General features: G+C 42.6%; 2 protein-coding genes across 7 annotated transcripts; one reads left to right on the top strand and one right to left on the bottom strand.

The window, feature by feature from the left end:
* Positions 1 to 2,791: 2,791 nt before the first annotated feature.
* Positions 2,792 to 4,547, top strand: Crok (crooked). Its single transcript, XM_076425553.1, has 3 exons — positions 2,792 to 2,970; positions 3,349 to 3,510; positions 3,592 to 4,547. Exons 1-3 carry the CDS (start codon positions 2,904 to 2,906, stop codon positions 3,819 to 3,821), a joined length of 459 nt encoding a protein of 152 aa, XP_076281668.1. The 5' UTR covers positions 2,792 to 2,903; the 3' UTR covers positions 3,822 to 4,547.
* LOC143209617 (uncharacterized) lies at positions 4,190 to 10,077 on the bottom strand. 6 transcript variants are annotated; one of them, XM_076425518.1, is made up of 5 exons: positions 9,655 to 10,077; positions 7,715 to 8,033; positions 6,602 to 7,165; positions 5,642 to 5,978; positions 4,190 to 5,472 (listed from the first exon to the last, which is right to left on the bottom strand). In XM_076425518.1, exons 2-5 carry the CDS (start codon positions 7,919 to 7,921, stop codon positions 5,348 to 5,350), a joined length of 1,233 nt encoding a protein of 410 aa, XP_076281633.1. In that variant the 5' UTR covers positions 7,922 to 8,033; positions 9,655 to 10,077; the 3' UTR covers positions 4,190 to 5,347. The 6 variants fall into 6 exon arrangements, with proteins under 6 accessions (XP_076281633.1, XP_076281634.1, XP_076281636.1 ...); XM_076425519.1 differs by lacking the exon at positions 9,655 to 10,077 and adding an exon at positions 9,605 to 9,624; XM_076425521.1 differs by lacking the exon at positions 9,655 to 10,077 and adding an exon at positions 9,185 to 9,451.
* Between the last annotated feature and the right edge of the window lie 9,482 nt (positions 10,078 to 19,559).

Raw genomic sequence — 19,559 nt, 5'->3', positions numbered from 1 at the left:
TAACAGTTTAACTGCCAACTCGGGAAAATCAACAATTCTATAGAATCAAAGTAATTAATTTGATGTAAAATATAAGTTGAAAAGTGTTAAGCAATTACCTTGCAGATCCCAATAATATTTGGTTTACGTTTCGTGTACGGCAGATTTTATTTGAAATCTTCATCGCTGTTCGGACTCGTTTCAGACCGAGGAGGGCTAAGAAGTTGATTTATTCGCGACTTCGGCGATAGCAAGTAGTGCGTTAAGTCTCGACACGTACGTGCCACGGTTCTTATCGCGTCATTTAAACAGTGCCATTCCTAGAGGGGGAGAGAACAGAATCTCATGATTTCGGAATTAATTCCCACGCGTGCAAGTCCGCGAGTCGAGACGGACGCGCGTCCCGATCGTAGCTTCGTGTCCTTTTAAGTTAAAGGGACGGTGAATGCCGCAGGAACCTAAGGGACATCGGGTATAAATCAACGTCTGGTCTCGCGAGAGCGATAGAGAGAAAGAGAGAGAGGAGAGAGAGAAGGGAGAGCGAGGGAGGCAGACAGCAAAGAGACGCGAGCCGCAGACGGGGCAAGCCTCGGCTCTCCCAGCTACTTATGCTAATGCCGGCAAATCAATTTATTTATATTTATTTATAGCATTCAAATGTTTCCTCGGGACCCGGCTACGCCTCGTTCCGGTCACGGACCACCCGCAAAAGCGAATCGATTCTGCTGCGGGCCACGGGGTCCGTGGGGCCCGAGCAAAAATCAGTACAATGCCCGGCGCGTCGCTCTTGCGCGTCTTTGAGCCTGATTCAGCGCGCCAACCGATCCAAAAATGTTCAGAGGCTTTTACGAAGCATTCTGCTTGGTGTCTCTCTTTCTTTGACGGGCACAGGTGCGATTTTTAATTTCGGAATGTGTTTCTTTGCTGAGGTACCCTCAACCCCTTAATTAAACGTGTGAAGACTGGGTCCGCGAAGGCAGTTGTGTGAGTTAATTCAGTGCAAAATATTTTTGTGTTTTATACGATTTAATCATAAATGATTGATAATCAATTTGGATTTCAGGCTGTTTGGATTAAAGACTGTCAGCCTCTGTGCTATTCAGCTATGTATGTGGAACTTATAGTGATCCGAAATACTACATCGTTATAAGTTCCACTACTGACGAGATACTCGTTTGTTAAACAAGAGTTCTATGGCTGAGTCTGAAGGCGAACGGACGTTTTAGCAGTCGTGCAATGACAACTTTCGAACAGTTGTTTCACTGTTTCTGTTCACCGGCGCAACCTGTAGGGCAACCGTTGACAAGCGTGAAAACGCTGTCCCACGACAGCTGGACGCGACCGTGTTTGTCGTGGCGCAGCAGTTCGTCCTCCGTTCGAATCCGTGTATGCCGGGTGGCGGGTGACCGGGGGTCGTGCGTTGGTTCACTTGTTTCCCGGTCTCGGTGATCGATTCGAACAATCTTTACGAAACGTTGCAGGTGTGTTACTTTTGGGTTTGAGGTGGCTAGGTTGATGGGAATAATATTTAAAATACTTAACCATATTCTCGATATGTGAATACAGTGGCCCGCGTTAATATTCGGACATTCTTAAAAACACGAAAACTTTTTTAATTTTAATTGTAACATGGGACTTGGATTTTTTTGAGAAGTTAGAACAATTGGTTTACTACAAGAATGTGGACAAGAAATTACAAATGAAGTACTAAAAGTTGTCATCTACAACTTTTTTATGTGGGCCTATTCGTACCTTTCAGTTACGTATATTCTGAAAATTTCATAAACATAGGTCAATGTTGCAATAAGCTACAAACGTTTAAAGATGGTGAAAATTGCTGTTTTTCATTATTTTCAGCCTATAACTGTAATAAATCTAAGGATTGTTGCATCTATTTAACAGCGCCCATTAACAGCGCGCGTTTTGCTTCGCTCGGTAAAGCGTAAAACAAGTTGTAAAGCGTGAAATTAAAAACTTGTTAGAAATTGTAACAGATTATTTGATTTGTATAATGTTTTCTCAGAATACTCAGAGTAGTAAACGTTTTGTCCGATTTTTAATTCAGCGTGTTCCTGTAGTTATCAGGACGATAAAACTGTCTCTTACCGTCGATGTTGCGTAGATAAATTGTGCATCGTTCATATTCTGGTAGACCGATATCGTTTCTTGCGACACGATGCATTCTTTCACAACTCGAATTGCCACTATCAAATTCTCAGTGCATATTATTGAATAATATGTTGCGGATCGGGCGCGGTCTTGTTCGGGATCGAGTCACGTGACCCGACTATCGTCGAAAGTGATCGAGCAGCTCAGTGACGTAAGAAGAATGGCACTAAGTTGTGCTAATGATATGATTTCCTTCGTGAACAATTTTACCTATAAACACTAGTTTGATCATTTACACTAGTGTACAATAAAATTCAGTAAAAATGTAATTCAAAGCATATAAATTAAAATATCACACTTAAACCATTTTTATATAACCATTTAAACAGCTGAAAATAAAAAGAAAAAAGTTTTCATTTTCATTTTATTTTGGATACACAGATTGTAAAAGCAGTTATTTATTGTTTAAAGTCACTTTTATACACGAGTATAAATTGCCATTAAAAAAATTGAAGACAACCTCCAAATTATCTTGAAAATTTTTGGTTGAAAATATTTTTGTTCGTGTTGTTGGGATCTACGTAAAAAAATAATTTTAGAAATGATTCTTACATTTTTTTGTACTGTACGTGATTTGGCAAATATTTTGCATAGTAGAAATTTGTGACTGTGTCCTGCACATTGTTGAGCCGGCCCTGGCGCGGTTCGTTGAGTGGCGTGGTCAGTCGTAGGCGTGGGCAGTTGGAGTAATTAACGTTGCGTCTTAACGCAAGGTATTTTCAGTTCTTATTAAGTGACTACTCGCCTCTTTGAAAATGGCCCAGGAAAATAACATTCGCGCCTTGTTGACAGTACTGTTCTTCCTCTTCTGCGTGCATCAAGGTAAATATTTATCAGTGTATCGATCCATTACAGTTTAGATCATAACCTTAACGCATTGTTTTGGAGAAATTTGGCCTTTACATATTCTTTTCAGCGAGTTGATTTGTTGACAAATTAATAGACAACAACGAACACAATTCATTTGTGAGCTTTCTCAATGTCTGTGCTTACTAAACTGCAAACCATTATGCAAACAGAAAGTTTTCTCCATCTATTGCACAAATAGGAACTATCAGATACAAATTTTTTCTGCTGAATAATGTTAATAATTCCAAAATGATCTGTTTATGTTCTTGAACTGTGTATTATGTTTTCCACTCTTTTAAATTTCTATTCATTTTTACTAGAATATTATTTTCAACGGTGTAATATTTACAGGATACTCTATCAAGTGTTGGGTATGCAGGTCAGACTCAGATCCAAAATGTGCAGATCCCTTTGACAATACCACAGTGCCAATCACTGATTGTAAACAAGAACCCGATCTGGAGCACTTACCTGGCGTCAGACCAACGATGTGTCGTAAGATTCGCCAGAAAGGTATGTGAATGCATTAACTATCTAGGATATATAAAGGAATGGTTTATATTTATATTTGATGGACCTTATCATTGTTCTTAGTCAATGGGGTATGGAGGTACTTTCGTAGTTGCGCTTACATGGGTGAGCCAGGAATTCAGGGTGACGAGAGATTTTGTCTCATGAGAACTGGGACCTACAACATATTTATGGAGTACTGCACTTGTAATAGCAAGGATGGCTGCAATGCAGCTCCATACAATCACAGCAGTCTAATCGTCTCGTTGATAGCTGCCATAGTTTCGATGCGATACGTACTTGTCTATACTTAACAAAGTCGACCAAAGTTTTTATTGTTTAGATCTGACAAACTGAACCGATTCATCTTTTGAACATACATTTATTACAGTATAGAGATCCGCTCGTACTTACTTAAGGAGAGTTCTTTTTTTAACAATTTTATCATCTGAACGTCAGGGAAGTAAAGATGTGCAAATTTTCTTAGAGTCATAATATCGCTTGAAATCAATTTCAGTATTTTTTAAACGTATACAGAAAAGTGCCTTTTTACGCCTTGCTAGGGAAAATTTTTTAGACGAATTAAGAGAATATTTATATGAGATTTTTTAAACGATTGTACAATATCACTTTTTACCTTTGAGCCGGAAGGTATTCATCGTCGTTGTATCTTTTAGAGAAGTAGTTTTTATCGATGTAAAAACGTATGTTCGTGAACATACTCGTGAATTTACAGTGGCCTAGTACAAAATGTGAACGCCACGGCGTGCACTGTACTTGATCGATATTATAGACATTCACATTACACATAAGACTGTCCATTACCGTCCATTATTAAGTTCGTGAAGTTAGTGTTAATTATAAAAATGTCACGACGCTTCTTTATATTTTTATATGTACTTTCCCCGTGAGCGTTAGCTAGTTAAGGGAAAAGCGCAGCAAATAAAACATACCATTGGATACAGAAACGCACCATTCCTTTTATGTGTTCTGTTACATGTGTACAATAAAAGTGATAAATAAAGATCTATTGAAAACAAGGTGTGTGGAAAACGTTAATATCATCCTTACAATGTAACAACGTTGCATGTGTACTGGATATAGAAAATATGTGTCTTTGTTATAAAATTACGTGCGTTAATAATAATATATTCGTTTGTCATCATTTTTTTCTTTTGGTGTAATCGCTGGGATCTGAAGAGTAATCATTGGATTACAGTCGATTTCACAAAAATGCCTATACACGTACTTACATTGGTATAAATAATGCTTTACAAAATACCGTCGCGATCATCTTAAAATAATTCATGGACACGATACGCTCGTGTATAGCTATACACAAGTGTCGAAATCGCGGATCAGCGAAATTTTCATGGCTGACAGAATACATTCTCGTAAGTAGTCTCGGATCGCAGAGTCGTCAATACAAAAGTAAAAATTCTTTCGTCCGTTTAAGATCGCTTCTGGCACAGATTCACCATATAGTGTGTTTATAGTCTCTCTCTACCAATAATAAAAATACAGTTTGTCGGCCCAGACACGCCGATAGGCACTTAGTTTACTGGACGGTTCTGTTATTCGCGTTCCTGGCAGAACGTTGTCCCGTTTCGTCCAGGAATCGCGAACGGTTAAACGTTTCTAGAGGAATAAATATGTACAAAATACGTAGTGCGAGATATTAATACGTGCGATCTGCCTCGAAGAGTGAATTTCCCGTGTGTAACAAAAACTGAGCAAAATTCCGCTTCAACGTTCTTTGGAATGGTACCGTTCGATGGCACCCTCGATTAGTTTTCAACGTCGGTGATACACGTTCTCGCGCGAGCAAAAATTCTCATCTTCACTCGAACGACTGCCATTTCGTTATCTGTTGGCCCGGTTTCGCAAGAGCCTGCTTCCACTGTTCGCCATACTGCCCTGCCACATCCGGTCCGATCACAAAGTGACCAACAGTTGTTTTCTTTCCTGCAGAAAGAAATTTCGTGGTCAGATTATTTTCTGATGAACACTTTGCTGTTTTAGAGTTAACGCTAAACCTGTCATCAAATGACTGGTTTCATACTTTTTATTTTACAATTATTGTAATTACTAGACTGCGGATTTAGTGTTAATAAGTGATTTAGGGGTTCCTTACCCATCTTATTCTTGGAGACGTATTTAATCACGAAGCTAACGTCCTTCAAAGCACCCTGATAAGGGTTGTCAGCGATCACCCGCGCCATTTCCGGTGCAAACTTCATTGAAACGCACGGCGTAAATCGATTGCTCTTCCAGAAATGAGTGACCCTGCCGTTGTCTACTACAGACATCTTTATGTACATCTGTCCCTTCAGGGCCTCGTGCTCGTGCATCGTCTGCAAAGAACATCTCAGACGGTGCAGAGACAGCACCAGCTTCTCGCTACCTTCTTCTCGTTTGTCCGTCTTCTCTTGGCAGAGGGATAGTTCCAGTTGACCCTTCTTATTTTCTCTCTGTGAACAAATAGAAATTATTAAAGATCGTTCTCTTATAGGATATTCGAGATCTGTGATCGGCACAATTGAAGATCCAATCGAAGGGAATTGAAGTAGCAATGGATCAATAAGTTCTAACCAGAGTTTGCTTGTTCTCTGACCCTATCAGACTCGTTCCTATCATTCGATCGTCTTCCTAATAACATCATCGGCTTTTCCGTTCACTCGAGAGAGCAAGACGCACTTTATACAAAGGTCCGTGAATTGATGAAACTCTTGAAAAGAGTATTCGTGAGTCATTAAATATAGATTGATTTATAAAAATTGCAATTGAACTTCATTATATTACAAAGAAGATAAAAATAGTTTAGGACACAAAAAATGCTATTGGTCTATCAATAACTAGACTGTAGATTTGTGTGTAAAATAAAAATGGTCTGCATCGATTGTCAGTAATATAATAGGAATTTTCTTCAATCATTTAAATCCTGTCTTCCTGAACTGATTAAGCCAACCAGACTTCCACAGTCACATTGAAACCTCGTTTAACTCCATTGCAGAGCTAAAAGGGACCACGGGGCCCCTTTCAGATTGCACTCCTCAACATCCTCAATAAACTATGCCTGATTAGGGCCACTCACCTTATCCTCGGCCCCAGAAATCCCGCTCGCAATGGGCCGCAAAGGTCTCCACATATCCCCCGTGGACACATCGCTAGGGTGCTTTGGTTTCACTGGTTTCGACATAAAATTCTTCGGATCCAAAGATATAGTCGTTGCTCCGACAGTGCGTCTCTTATCGTACATCTTCCTCTCGGTAACCGTAGAGTCCGTAGATTTGTCAGAACTCTTACCAAACCATTTGCTCAACAATTTATCCTTTGTTGGTTCTTGGTTCTCTGTAGACGCTCCTTGTCCATCTTTTTTTTTACCTCCTTTCTTCGGCGATTCCTTGGTGGGGGATCCAGTCTTGTCTTTGTCTGCCTCTTTCTTCTCGGTTGCTATCAATGGCTTGTCTTCGAGAATGGCGAAGAGCGTCGCTACGATGAATCTGGAGCCGTTGATCTCCTCTTCGACGACTTTTGTCTTGCCAAATTTCAGCTTGGTTTCTTTACGAAGGTGGAACGTGAATTCTTCGTTCCACTGCGGCCAGGACTCGTTCTTCGACGTGGTCTCGAACTTCTCCTTTCCGGGGATCAGCTTCACCTGGAAGAGAAACGGACTACTTTCATTTCTTGCTGTAATGGGTGCAATAGTTCAGATACCGGACGCCTAACTGGCTTTTTGATGCCTGCGTTGAGTCTAGAATTGTGCACAATTCCCATTATATCATTTTGGGCGTGTCTCTCATGTTTCTTCGTGTACAATCTGACCATCGCGAATGACTCACGATCCACTCCTCCAACATACAAGGTGTCCGTCAGCAATCATCACCGACTACATTAGCTCCGAATCGTTTCGCATGGTTCAGCGTCAAAGTTTATTCATTTACATCGAATTATCTTCCGGCTCCGGGAGCCAGGAGATAATTCCGACCCTAACGAATTCAATCTAATTTTAATCGGCGTAATTAGCCGGCTCCGTAAGAGGGGAGAAAACGATAAACGGTTTCCCACACGCGTCCCAGGCGCTGTCCACGAGGATTCATTCGGTCAATAGAGGCTAAAGTGGCGGTTCGCGCGCGATCATTCCCGCCTGGTTGCGTAACCGGTCAGATAACATGAGTAAAATATTGCGAACAGTTCCGTTATCTACCTTGACGACGTAGCTGTTGACACGCGTGAAGCCAAAGTTCTGTGGCAAGTGTCGAGCACCGAGCACCGTCACGTGCAGTGCTCTGTCGTTGCTCGAATGAACGATCCTAATTCCGACTTCCGGTTCCAGATTCACGGTCCGGTCCAACGGCTGGGACACCGTCTTCAAGCCGGTGTCGATGAAACTCTTGATCCTAGCCAGCGCCATTCTATTTGGTTTATCTTCTGTTGTCGGGTTGCCTTCGATCACCTCTGCTTATCGATCACGAGCGATCGCGCCGATAGCGACGATATACCATGTTATACGTCGGCGATGATCTCTGCGGGAACAGAAAATATTTGGTTACGTCAAGTGTCGTATGAGAATCTCGAAATGACTGGATTTTGCGTAGTTAGACTGTGGATCTTTTGGCAGACTTGTGCAAAATTTAGGAGAAACCTTCTAGGTCAAACTTTAAGAACACAAATAGTTATCGGTATTGTTGATATCAATAGGATTTTTATTCAGGTGTCACCTCAAATCACCTTGAGATTTCTATTTGAGAGAATTCAGAAATCCATTAAGATGTCATTAAGTATCATGTTGTCCCAACAGCTCGTTACGTTTTCAATAAATGAAATATTGGAGAACTGTAAATGGCGTGGCAAAGTGGGACGAAGTTTAGAAAATAATAAATCATTAACGAACAGATGTGTTGGTATATGTTTGCGTTATCTAACAATATTGAACGCATATTAGAAAAGAAACTTTTGAAAGGTTCACAAGAAAATCAACACGTTCTCAAATCCATCAAAAACCACTTCACTATGAAAAAGATGCTCCACGAAATATATTCTACGAGCACATCCTACAAGCACATGGTACAAACTGCACTTTAAAAATTAGATACCACAGAAACCGCAGGTTACTCGGCCTTATCTATACATATTACAGTCACAAGAAGCCAGATGATCGGTAACTAGGTTGCACTATTAATAAAAGCGACTGCGCCCGGCACAATTTCGCGTATCGCGTGTGTCAGTGACGCGCACCCGGTGCACAGTTCGACCAATGCAATAATATGTATCCGGCGAATCTTCGCGCGAAGATTCACCGACGAACAGTTTCCCGCGTTCATTCCTCGTAACAGAGGAAACCGGGGACCGCGAACAATCGAACGCTTGTCTCGGCACTGAAATCGCGGAACGGTAACGATAACAGACGAAGGAACAGCCGCCGCGCCGGAAAACGGTGAAGTCGACGGTTAACGGTAAACATCGAAGGGATCGTAAACCTCGCGTTTCGACCGGACGTTTCGCGTTTAAACGCATTCCTTGCCGCCGACTGTTCGATAAATTCGAATCGTTTATGGAGAATCATTCAATAAAGGATTTCCGGAGAAAAGAAAATTTTTGTTGGGAATCAACGAGCCATTTCTAAGAATGTAATCCAATCATTTCGTTCAAGATTCCAGAACGAGATTTTTCAAACCTCCTGTCAATTTTTATCGGGTGTCAACAAGCCACTCTAAAGAATTCAAGATTGTTTATTACAATTTTCTTTTTTGTTCTTCGTGTCTATACAGTAAATAGGACCGCCAGGTAGAAGTGTCTCTCTTTATTCAGCAACTTTAGATAGACAGAAAATGATAAATCCACTGTGTTCATTTTTTCATCACATTGATCCGTTCCAATGACATCCGACACCGAGGAAACCAATTAAGACAGGAAAACGACCTTCGTTTTGGAGTTAATTACTGAGATCATCGATTAAAGAATGATCGTAACATACAATGCTAATGAGTAAGCAACGATCGAATGGCAGGCAGTTTTGTAGACCGTTTGAGCAAGCTTGTAGGAAGTTCCTCGCGAAACTTTCACCGGAGAACGTCCGGTCGCAAGGCGTTGTCACCTGTCGATCGATTTGTGCTTAGGAACGCCGCTTGGGAACAGGCAACGTACCCGTTGATCGCGTTTTCGGCCGGCGGCGGTGGCTGCGCGATAGATCGTCGTCCCGTCCGTTTTCTGCGCCGATCCTTCGATACGAGACCGAGCCGGTCTCGTTCAGAGCGAGGCACACGCTCTCTTGGTTGGCGTTCTTCGTGTTACAACGTCAGACCAGCGTCTCCATGACCACAACCGCGACAACGTAAACACGCGAACGTGCTCTCCGCGAATTTCCTTCACCGACTACGCACTTTGATCACCGATCCGGCTGTTTCCGAGATTAGCATCATGGCAGGTATCTGATAACGTTCACTGTTCCCGCCACGCAGTTTCGGAGCTGTCACACGCGCGCGCGTGCCACGAATTTTCGTTAGATCACGCGATAGATCCTCACCTACAGCTCGGGACGACAAGCTGCCGTGGTATGCGGCCCGCGCTGTAGCGAGGGTTCCCTTTATAAGAGACCGACTCAACTGCGTGCCAGGAGTGGACGCACTGGGGGCGCTGTCGCATGGGGCGTCGAGTGTTCGAGCGGTTCAGATTGTAGATTTTTGTGGAGGGTCTTTGGCACGTGGGTGAAAGTGTGGGAGACTCGTTTTGGTTAGAATGGTGTAGATCGTTGTTTTTAGAGAAGGAAGAGTGTTTTTTAATCGATTATCTTCACATATTCGCATAATTCTTTATGTTTTCCATAGGAATTTGTCAAGCTGGTATAAGGGATGGATAGGGGTTGAATGATTTATATAGTTGCGAGAGTCGTAGTCATTTTGTAGACCTTGAAGAGTCGCTTAGTATCGCTTCGAGGTACGTATATGTGATCTAATGTATTTAGAGTATAGCTAAGTGGTTTATTTTAGTGATTTTGAAATAAAATGCTCAGTAAATTGCCATTATATTTGAATTGGGTAATTAGGTGTTTTGTGTGACCAAGCGCCTGCAGATAAAAAACAACAAAAAGATTTCAGATTTTATGATACAAAGATACATTTTCACTGAAATTCGGATCTTCACGATTGCCTTATAAAATTTTCATTTTGCCTAAATATCCACAGTCTAATAATAAAATTGGCGAAAGATCCACAGGCTAACAATAAATTTGCCTAAAGATCCACAGTCTAATACCAAAAATGATTTGCTTGTTCCGTCCAATATTCCTCCAAACAAAAATTAAGAATGAAGGACTATGTACGTATGCACAGTTTAATGTTCACGCGTGCCCGAATAAAAATTCGTACATTGAGTAAAAATTTTGAAGAAGTGCTTTTGGGAAATTCCAACAAATCTTCCATCCAGAACGGAGTGAGCGCGCGATTCGGCGTGTTCGCAATTAATAGAACATTTGATTGTGGCAAAAAAGAAGGATCCACTCGGGTAATTACGCCACTGTTGCAAAAACTGGCCGCCTCTACCGTAGTAGGGACACCACTTGTACACTTCATCGCACAATCTTTATGGACTCTACTTGGATCCTGACGCCTGTTGCGCACACAAGGTCGCGCATTCATGTTCCCGACTACACGTATACGAGCTCTCTACACGCAAGTAAACACGCCACTGTGGTGAATGAGAGTGTATAGTTGCAGTGGCGTAACCATTTATATGTCGCCCTGCATCATTTCATAAAAAATACTTATATTTTAAAACGTAAGTAATTCATGACTATAGGAAAAGGAAAATCGAGTTGGCAAATTTTTTTGAGATTAACAGTAACATAGTTGCATCGGCGTAGTCATTCGCATGTCGCCCTGTATTACCGCACCAAAGAAGTACTCATACTTCAAAGTACAAATAATTATATTTAAAAAGACGAGAAAGATCGAATGGAGAAATGAAGAAATTTTTTAAAGTTTTGAAGATGCTCCGAGAGTTCATCGAAGAGTCTCTTTGTTCGGGGAAACGCAGAAACGCACGATAAAAGAATTCCAGATCAAGATCATCGCCATCTAATGCGCAACAGATCTAATTGCAATGAATAACAATGTCGAGTAAGCAACAGAGCGGAATGCAGCGATGGTGCATTGTCTTGCATAGAAAACAAATCGCGAAGCAGATATTTGCATGGACGTGTTGGATGCGTTGCAATGGCAGATGCATCCTTCGATCGGACCACCGTTGTTTCGTTATTGATTTTCTAGAACCATGTAAATCCCTGTTGCCCTTTGTGCGGAAACAATGCGACCATTGCACGTGGCTTGCAGCATATAGCGGTTCTTCAGTTCCCTTTGTTAATGCTTCATATATTTACCCAAATTGCGTCAACAAATAATCCGGAACCTTCGATGAAAAAATATAATAAATTCTAACGAACAGATTTTACAAAGGCAATCATGTATAAAAGTATGTACGTAGATTTACAACAAGTAGGAGTTACTTACAAGGCGGTTAACCTTCGCAAGGTAATGTGTGGTATCGGAGACCCCAGCTTCAAACTTTTGAAAAGAATTTTTATATGAATAAAATTAAATCTGTTTGTTTACTTTTTATCATAAATTGATTCAAAACCAGGCTATTTATGAAATTCATTTGTCGAGGTCTAAGAGACCCCATCGTACCATTTATGTGTTATTAGACCTTACCTTATGAGGGTTCATATTGCTTTTGCTTTTTTACAAATTCAACTGTTAACAATCTCGCCTTTGTACTTTGTGTTTGAAAGGTGTGTGATTAATGATGATTTACTTGGAGGATCGAGTGATTCGACTTCTAACACTTATTTTCCAATACGCGCTTAGAATGTTGTTCCACGCATAACAATTTGCATTGATTGCACGTGATAATATGCAAGGATACATTTGACAGACGGGCTGACCTTCGTTGTTGAGCAACTTACTCTTGTTGTCACGCTTTAGAACTATCGGGGAAGCGTTCTTCCTGCTCCGAAAAAGTCGCACAATGACCTCCACATGTGCTATTTTTCGATATACAAGTATTCTTACCCTTCCATGCCTTCATTCATTTCCCGTTTGACACAGCAATGCAATAATCGTATACGATGCCAACGGACAACAATTTAACGTGTACGAGCTATTCTCAGGCATGACGATTTGGAACGGTCGAGCTCATTCATTATTTAAGTAATAAGCTCGAAATAATCGATGGAAGACTGAAACTAGTTGTATTCCCTAATCGCACTAAAAGAACACTTCGTTTCAACGAAATATTTAATTGAATAAATGTTTGAATGAAATTCCCTAAATCCCTAAAGTAACCCCTACAGGGTTAATTGTTTAAAAAGCGAACAATAGTTAATAAAAAAATCTCCAGATGTCCTTCTAAACAGACAATGCTGAAAGACAAAAAAGCAACTGTTACTGTACATTATTTTAAAGTAGCAATTTTCAATATTTTTCGGGGAAATTCATACAAAATCAATAATGTTGTGGTAGCACAGGTTCCGCTCTTGTCCTCGAAGGATCCTCATCAAAGGCGTTCCACAAGTACGTCGACAGATGGCGAGGTGTGCATTTAAAACCCCTTCCAACCCCAATAACGAGCCACCCTTTGCGAACAGCTGTTCCGCACCGCCATGGCGCACGCGACTCCGCCGTATCAAAAACGCAGGCTACATTCACGAATTTACCGGTTGCGAAACGTGTTTACGTGGCCTGTGTCAATGTGTCCTGTCGCGAATTTCCGGTGGTAGAACGGTCCCCGCGTATAATGAGTGCAGGTGAAGTGTGCTCGTGTGTTGTGTCCAAGTGAGAACTCGAGAAGCATTTTTTTTTGCTCACCCCTGAAGGCCTGACCGGTTTCACTGTCACGTTAAAAATGTAAGTGACGCTTAATCCTCTGTCGTCTCCTCCAATTTCTCATCAGAATTTTTGGTTTACTCAGTCAACTTTTTGTGAACTTCGACGCGCATGAACTGAGAAATATACTATGTGAAAAATGGCAACCCCAATCGCATACTTTGATGAACGTGCTATCACAGCTGTGTTTTGACGATATTTTTTATGAAATATGGTGGATTTTTAAGGGGATCTGAATCTCAAGGGTTGGAATGTGGAAGGTTGGTAAGGGCGGAGGTACTGACAGGGGCTTGCACCAGGTGATTTTTTACTTTATCACTTTGTTTTTTTGTACACACGTCCATAAATTGCACGATCGGATATATTGGCGGTCCGTGGAGAGCCCCCACAACGTGACAGTGGTAAATGTCGATCGCAATTGACCGTATAGGATGCGGTAGGCTTTTCAATTTGTATTTTGGTTCAGTGGAATTGTTTTACCGAGGGACTTACCGCTGAAGAAAACTACCCCTAATGCCTTGGTAAATCTTGCACCAGGTATTCTTCAATTCTGACGTCAGGTGGCAGCACGTGACCGTATGAATGAATTCTCGGTGCCGCTAATTTCCTTTGATGGCAATTACTGCAATTACTTCCATTTGAACATTAAAGGTACCACTGACGCACGAATGAACGATTTCATATTTTCAATTTCACAATTATCACATTTAATATGAAATTGCAAATTGAAACACGAAGCTTCGCATAGAATCGTTGACTTTTCTTTATTTGGTCGCACATTGTTGAAAATTCAATTTTGTAATTTTTGCATGGCAACGCCATCCACCCTTCTCCTCTCCAACAGTGCTTCAAGAACTCGTCCTCCAAATAGTAAAAATATCAGGCTCATTAAGAATCCAATTATAATATTTGCAACTTATTAAAATTATTAACAGACCCAATGTAGGTCTATGCAATGCCCGGTTTTTGCACTCGATCCACAAAAGTTTTGCACAAAGATCTGTCAATATCTTATTCCCACCTTTTTGTAAGTAATAATTTCAATGTGATCCTTGTTCTGCTCTTGACAAATGTAGAAAAGAGAACTTCTGGAACTTTTCTTACAACCCTTATCCAATAGCTCTAGGCACCCTCCACCCTTCTATCAGTGTCACCTTGCTTATTTACCCTCCTCCGTAACAGAGCTCGAAGAACTTCTCACAATCGCATCGGCGATCCATTCGCGCGTCTTCCTCGTTTCGCCCTTTGTAATTTAATGAACGTAACGGCCCCAACGTTCCCCCAACCCTCCAGTCTCTTCCTGATACAGAGGTTCGCGCTCTTCGACGATGAATTTCTCGCGTTCGCCTTATTATAGACTCCTTTGTGCGGGAGTGCAATTTAAAAGTTTAGCCCGGTTCTTGAGCGCGATGCTCCGCGTATTAAGCCTCGACCCTCCAGCGGATACCTCGGGGAATCCCTGAAACTATCGGGGAAGTTTAAACGATCGTTTTTCATCCAACGTGGCCAGGGGCGTGGCGGCGGCAGCGGACCCGGCTGCAACATGATTTAATTAGCTGACGCCCTTTCGGCAAGAGCTACGGGCTCTGTGACGGCCTTTGCTTAATTCGAATTGCCCGGCCCTTTGCAAGAGAAACGTGTGTCAACTACCATGCGTTTTCACGCTGTTTCGGTCCCCGTGTTGAAATAGTCCCGCTTTTTGGTCTTTTGAAGCCTTTGGATGTCGACCGGGTCGCCGGTTCTAGTCGCTTCGTGAATAACACTGGTTCTTTTCTGCTGTTTCTGCTCTGTGAGTTTTCGGGGGTGCTCGACAACGCTTGGAAACTTGTATTATAGCGGCGTTTGGTGTTGGGGCGGTTTTGTTGCGATTTACTGTTTCCAAGAATCCCCGAATTTTCAACTATTAGTATGCGGTTATAGTGGAGCAGCGAGGTGAGCTGTGCGGTGAAACAAAAAGAAAAACATAGAAAATACATATGCACTTTTTCTTTAGTATGTGTCGAAATGTTGTCACGAATGTTGGTTTGTTTTCACCGCGCCGCTATCATCGATGCGCTCTACTATAACTGCACCCTTACTTGCTTGGATTTTCATATCACTTGTGTTAAGTGTATGTAAAAAAACTTCGTTCGTTTATATCTACAATGGTTGTACTGTTCTGCATTTTTGTGCAAATGTTTGTTTGCTATCGCGATGTGACCATCTAAACAAATCTGTTGTTTACTTGTAACATACCTCGTATATTCTGTATATATATGATACATAAATGAAAATTGGTAACACTATTAAACCTTTTGCATATGAATACTAAAATCGTCATTCGATTAGTCAACCTTCCGGTACTCCTCTTAGAACATCCCCAGGATCGAATTTTTCAAGGAAGCTGCCAACAAAGGCAGCATACGATCTCGAATCGAAGTTCACAGATCCATCTCAAAGAACACAGTCGACTGTGCGTTTCGCGCGAACTCTGTTCCGTTGTGCTGAGCTATCAAGCGAAGTTCGCAAATTACAATGTTAAAATTACGTTGTTAAAGGGCGTTCAGCTTCCGCTTTGAGCCCCGCGACCCTTCAAGTGCATCGCGCCGGTGAAAAATGAATTCGTTACACGGTAGGTATTATACAGCCTTGGCAACGTAACGTTGTTAGTTAGCACAGGGTAGTAGGAAGTTCGAAGCCGCGTATCGAAAGAGGGTAGGAAACCCCTCTCGTGAACGGAGGGACGAAACTGCTCGCGAAGCGAGTATAATGCGCGTGAAATTAAAAATGCCGCGGGTTCGATCCCCTGACCTGACGAGGGGGCGGAGGGGGGGGGGGGATGGTTGGTTAATTAACCGAGCTTTGGAAATTAGCCGATTTCTCATTAAACCGAGTCGCTTGTGAATTTTCCCGCGTGCAACCCTCGACAAAACGCTCGGCTCTGCTCGGACCGGCTCGCGAGAGCCAGGCGCCATTAAAAATGCGGATCTGAAACTAGTTTGCCATTCTCTGTATTTATTACTCGTGCGTGCTCGCAGGATATTTAGTTTCTCTTTGAATCGTGCAGCCCTTTAAGTGCATCATTACCCATTCCCTTTTGTGTCGACCGGATTCACGTGCAGCATCCGCGCGCATCTACTGCAATCCCCCCGTGCTCCCAACCTTCGTCCATCGTCTGAACAGAATGAATTGCAAACTACCTCGTATTCTGCCAGCGACTTCCGCAAATTGTTTTTTTTTCCTTTCCGGCTCCTTCTGCACCTCCTTCGCTCGAGCTCCCCAAGAAAGGGACTACTCGCGATCTGGATAAAACATGCGATCCTCGATAAGGCGGGTGTGTAGCGTGTCTCATAAACTATTGTTAAGGAACTTCGTTTGCCTGTGATCCTCTGGGATCGGAATCGGGCACGTGCGAAACTCTGCTTGGGTTAGGATATATGTATATATATGTGTACATATTCTAGTAGAGTATATTTTGTATGGCAAATATAGAATTTAATAAAAATAAAGCGTATGGAAGCTAGATTCTTGATTTGGACGTTTTACCTGCACAGGGCCGACACGTTTCGTTCCTAAAGCAGATTTTAACGATTATTTGAGTTGCCCGCGGGATATGGAGATTCGATTAGAGAGCGCGTGGTGTTTGCGTTCCCATTCTGTTTGCTTTTAAATGCCAGGACGTCGACTGTCAATACCACCGGTGCCTAAGTTTCCGTCGTTCCGCGACACTTTGGCCCAGTTCCTGCGTCGAATGAGAAAGAGACCGCGGGGGTGCGCCGAGTGTCGCTAATGAATATATGAATGGATAAATATATCGCCCGGGAAACGCCGGAATTCCAGCTGTTTACATAGCCGGCGCCCCGAAAGTTTAAATGGGACCGGTTGATGTTGTCGTGCGCGAGTAGGACGCCGCGCCGTCTGAACGAGTCCAATGTTGTTTTTAGGGGAAGCAGAGTCTCTAGACGTGAGGACGAGATCGCGAGAACTTGCAGTGTCGCGAAGAAGACACACTTGTTATTTTCTTGCCTTCCCTTGTATGCTTGAAACTCGGATTGATCATCAATTGCGAGGAATTCTATACTGCCACTTTTAAGAGGGGTTTGAGGATTTTTTTAAAAAAGAATTTAGAGGATTGTTTCGGGTTGATTCGTGGCTAGTTTATCGATTCGCGGACGGCAGGCTTCTTTCGGATTTTTATTGGCCGCGCGGGCAGATTGCGCTGGGCGTTCATAACGTTGATAGATGACAATTATCGCAAATAAACAATCGGTAGTAATGAAGGCGAGGCTGGGGTTGCCTCTCTCGCGCGGCTCATCAATCGTCGGCAACGGCGCGCAGACAGAAATTTCATTTATCGAGAAAGTTTAAATCAAACCGCCATTACTCACGGTGCCGCAACTGTGACCGGCCGTTTCGATTCCACCAAAAGCCAATTGAAATTCGTTTCGTCACCGGTGTCGTCGAATCGCTCTCTTTCAACCCTGCCGCACCACACCCCTGCACGGTCACTAGTCCGAGCGCGGTGTTGGCCGTTCGCGAAACGTTATTCGAAATTTTTGAACGGGAAAATTCGTTCTGTTCTCTCTTCCCTCTCTCTTTTGTTTCTCCGGCCTCCCGGACGTCACACGCCGCGCTAGTTTCTCTCGAAAAAATCGTACGAGAGAAGGCTATCGAAAGTACAATAAGGGCTCGCCCTTCGAGTATTTACGGTCGAGAAACGGGCGGGACACTTTGTCGGTCGGAATCCTTGCGAGTTCGAAACAAAATTGATTAGCGGGAATTATTCGTCCCAAAGAGAACGTTGATTGAGTCGACGGGCGCCATCTAGTTTCTACCGGCGCGGGTCTGATTAAATTTCGCAGTTGGAAATGGGTAACGAGATTTCGACGGAAGTGACCTGGATTGCCTCGAGGCAGCATAATACGCTCCTAAGTACATCGTGTTACCGCCCCCGCTGATTTCGGTGCCGGCAAGCGCGAGATGGCGATTCCATCCCTCCAGCTCAGCCGACTCCCCTCTCCCCCCGATTTAAATAAATATCCCCCGGATTGCTATCTGATTATCGGGACTTCAAAGTTCGTGCACGGGGACCGGTCTTCCGTGCGAGCGACCTCCACCCGTTCAATTAAGCTCGAGGGAGCTTAAGTTTGCCACTTGGGACAATGTTCCACCCGTGAACTGCACAGATTTTTTTATGTATGATCGAAATTATGAAGTTCTTATTTTTTTCGAAGACCCTGTTTCATTATGGAATGAAGTGAATTTGCAAATTTCCGAAAAGCAATTTCGGTTTGTCTAGTTTTATAAAAAATATATTTTGTTTGAAAATTGTTTAGGAAAAGTCGAAAGTCCTAGACGTGAAAGTAGAGACTTCGCCCTTTAAAATGAGTACAGACAGAACATCGTATGATTTCTTTTACATGAATTTACAGGAGTTCAAAGATGGACAGTTTATCTATCACAATTGAATGGTCCTTTAAATAGTCTGTTTAAAGAAACATTATATGACCAATATCTCTAAAAATTTGAATTGATTGAAGGTACAATTTTAATTAAACCATCTGGCTGCTCGGCGTGACACGGAGCAGTAATTTAGCGTGAAGATCCGCGTCGAGCAAATCGGGTATTCATCTTTCGGGCCCGAAAGTACCATTTTGAAAAGCGTCCGCCGCTCGCGAGTGTCCCGCTTCCTGCACTATCGTCGATGATTTATTCAATCGAGCGCTTGTCGATATTTATCGTTTCGGCCCGTTCAGCCGGGGCACGAGACACTCGATGAGATAAATCATATTATCGTGGACAAGTAGTGGCCAGTACGTGGCAATCTGCAGGCAATGCCAAAACGGCCGGGCCCGCCTGGTATGAACATGGAAATCATATTAGACTAAAACCACATTGCTTAATGGACGCCATCTGCCTTAATCCCATTATCCACTGCAATTCATCACCGGCCCTTTTCCCATCGATGCCGATACTGTTTGTTGTAACAGCTCTTCCTCTTTGTTACCTATTAGCCGGGCAACTCTCTCTCCGCCGCTTGTACAATGTACACGGGGCCGTGTTTTCTCATCGAAATAAAAAAAAAAGAAAAAAATACCCGCCCCAACCCGGTATTAATTTTCCGTCTGCCGCGTTTAAATTAGCAAAATTGCTCGGCGGAAACCAGATCTTCCGTAATGTATCGATCCTTTA

Source organism: Lasioglossum baleicum, chromosome 6 (genome assembly GCF_051020765.1).
Source record: "Lasioglossum baleicum chromosome 6, iyLasBale1, whole genome shotgun sequence".
NCBI lineage: Eukaryota > Metazoa > Arthropoda > Insecta > Hymenoptera > Halictidae > Lasioglossum > Lasioglossum baleicum.
The sequence above is the reverse complement of the archived record's forward strand: the minus strand, read 5'-3'. Positions and strand labels throughout refer to the sequence as shown.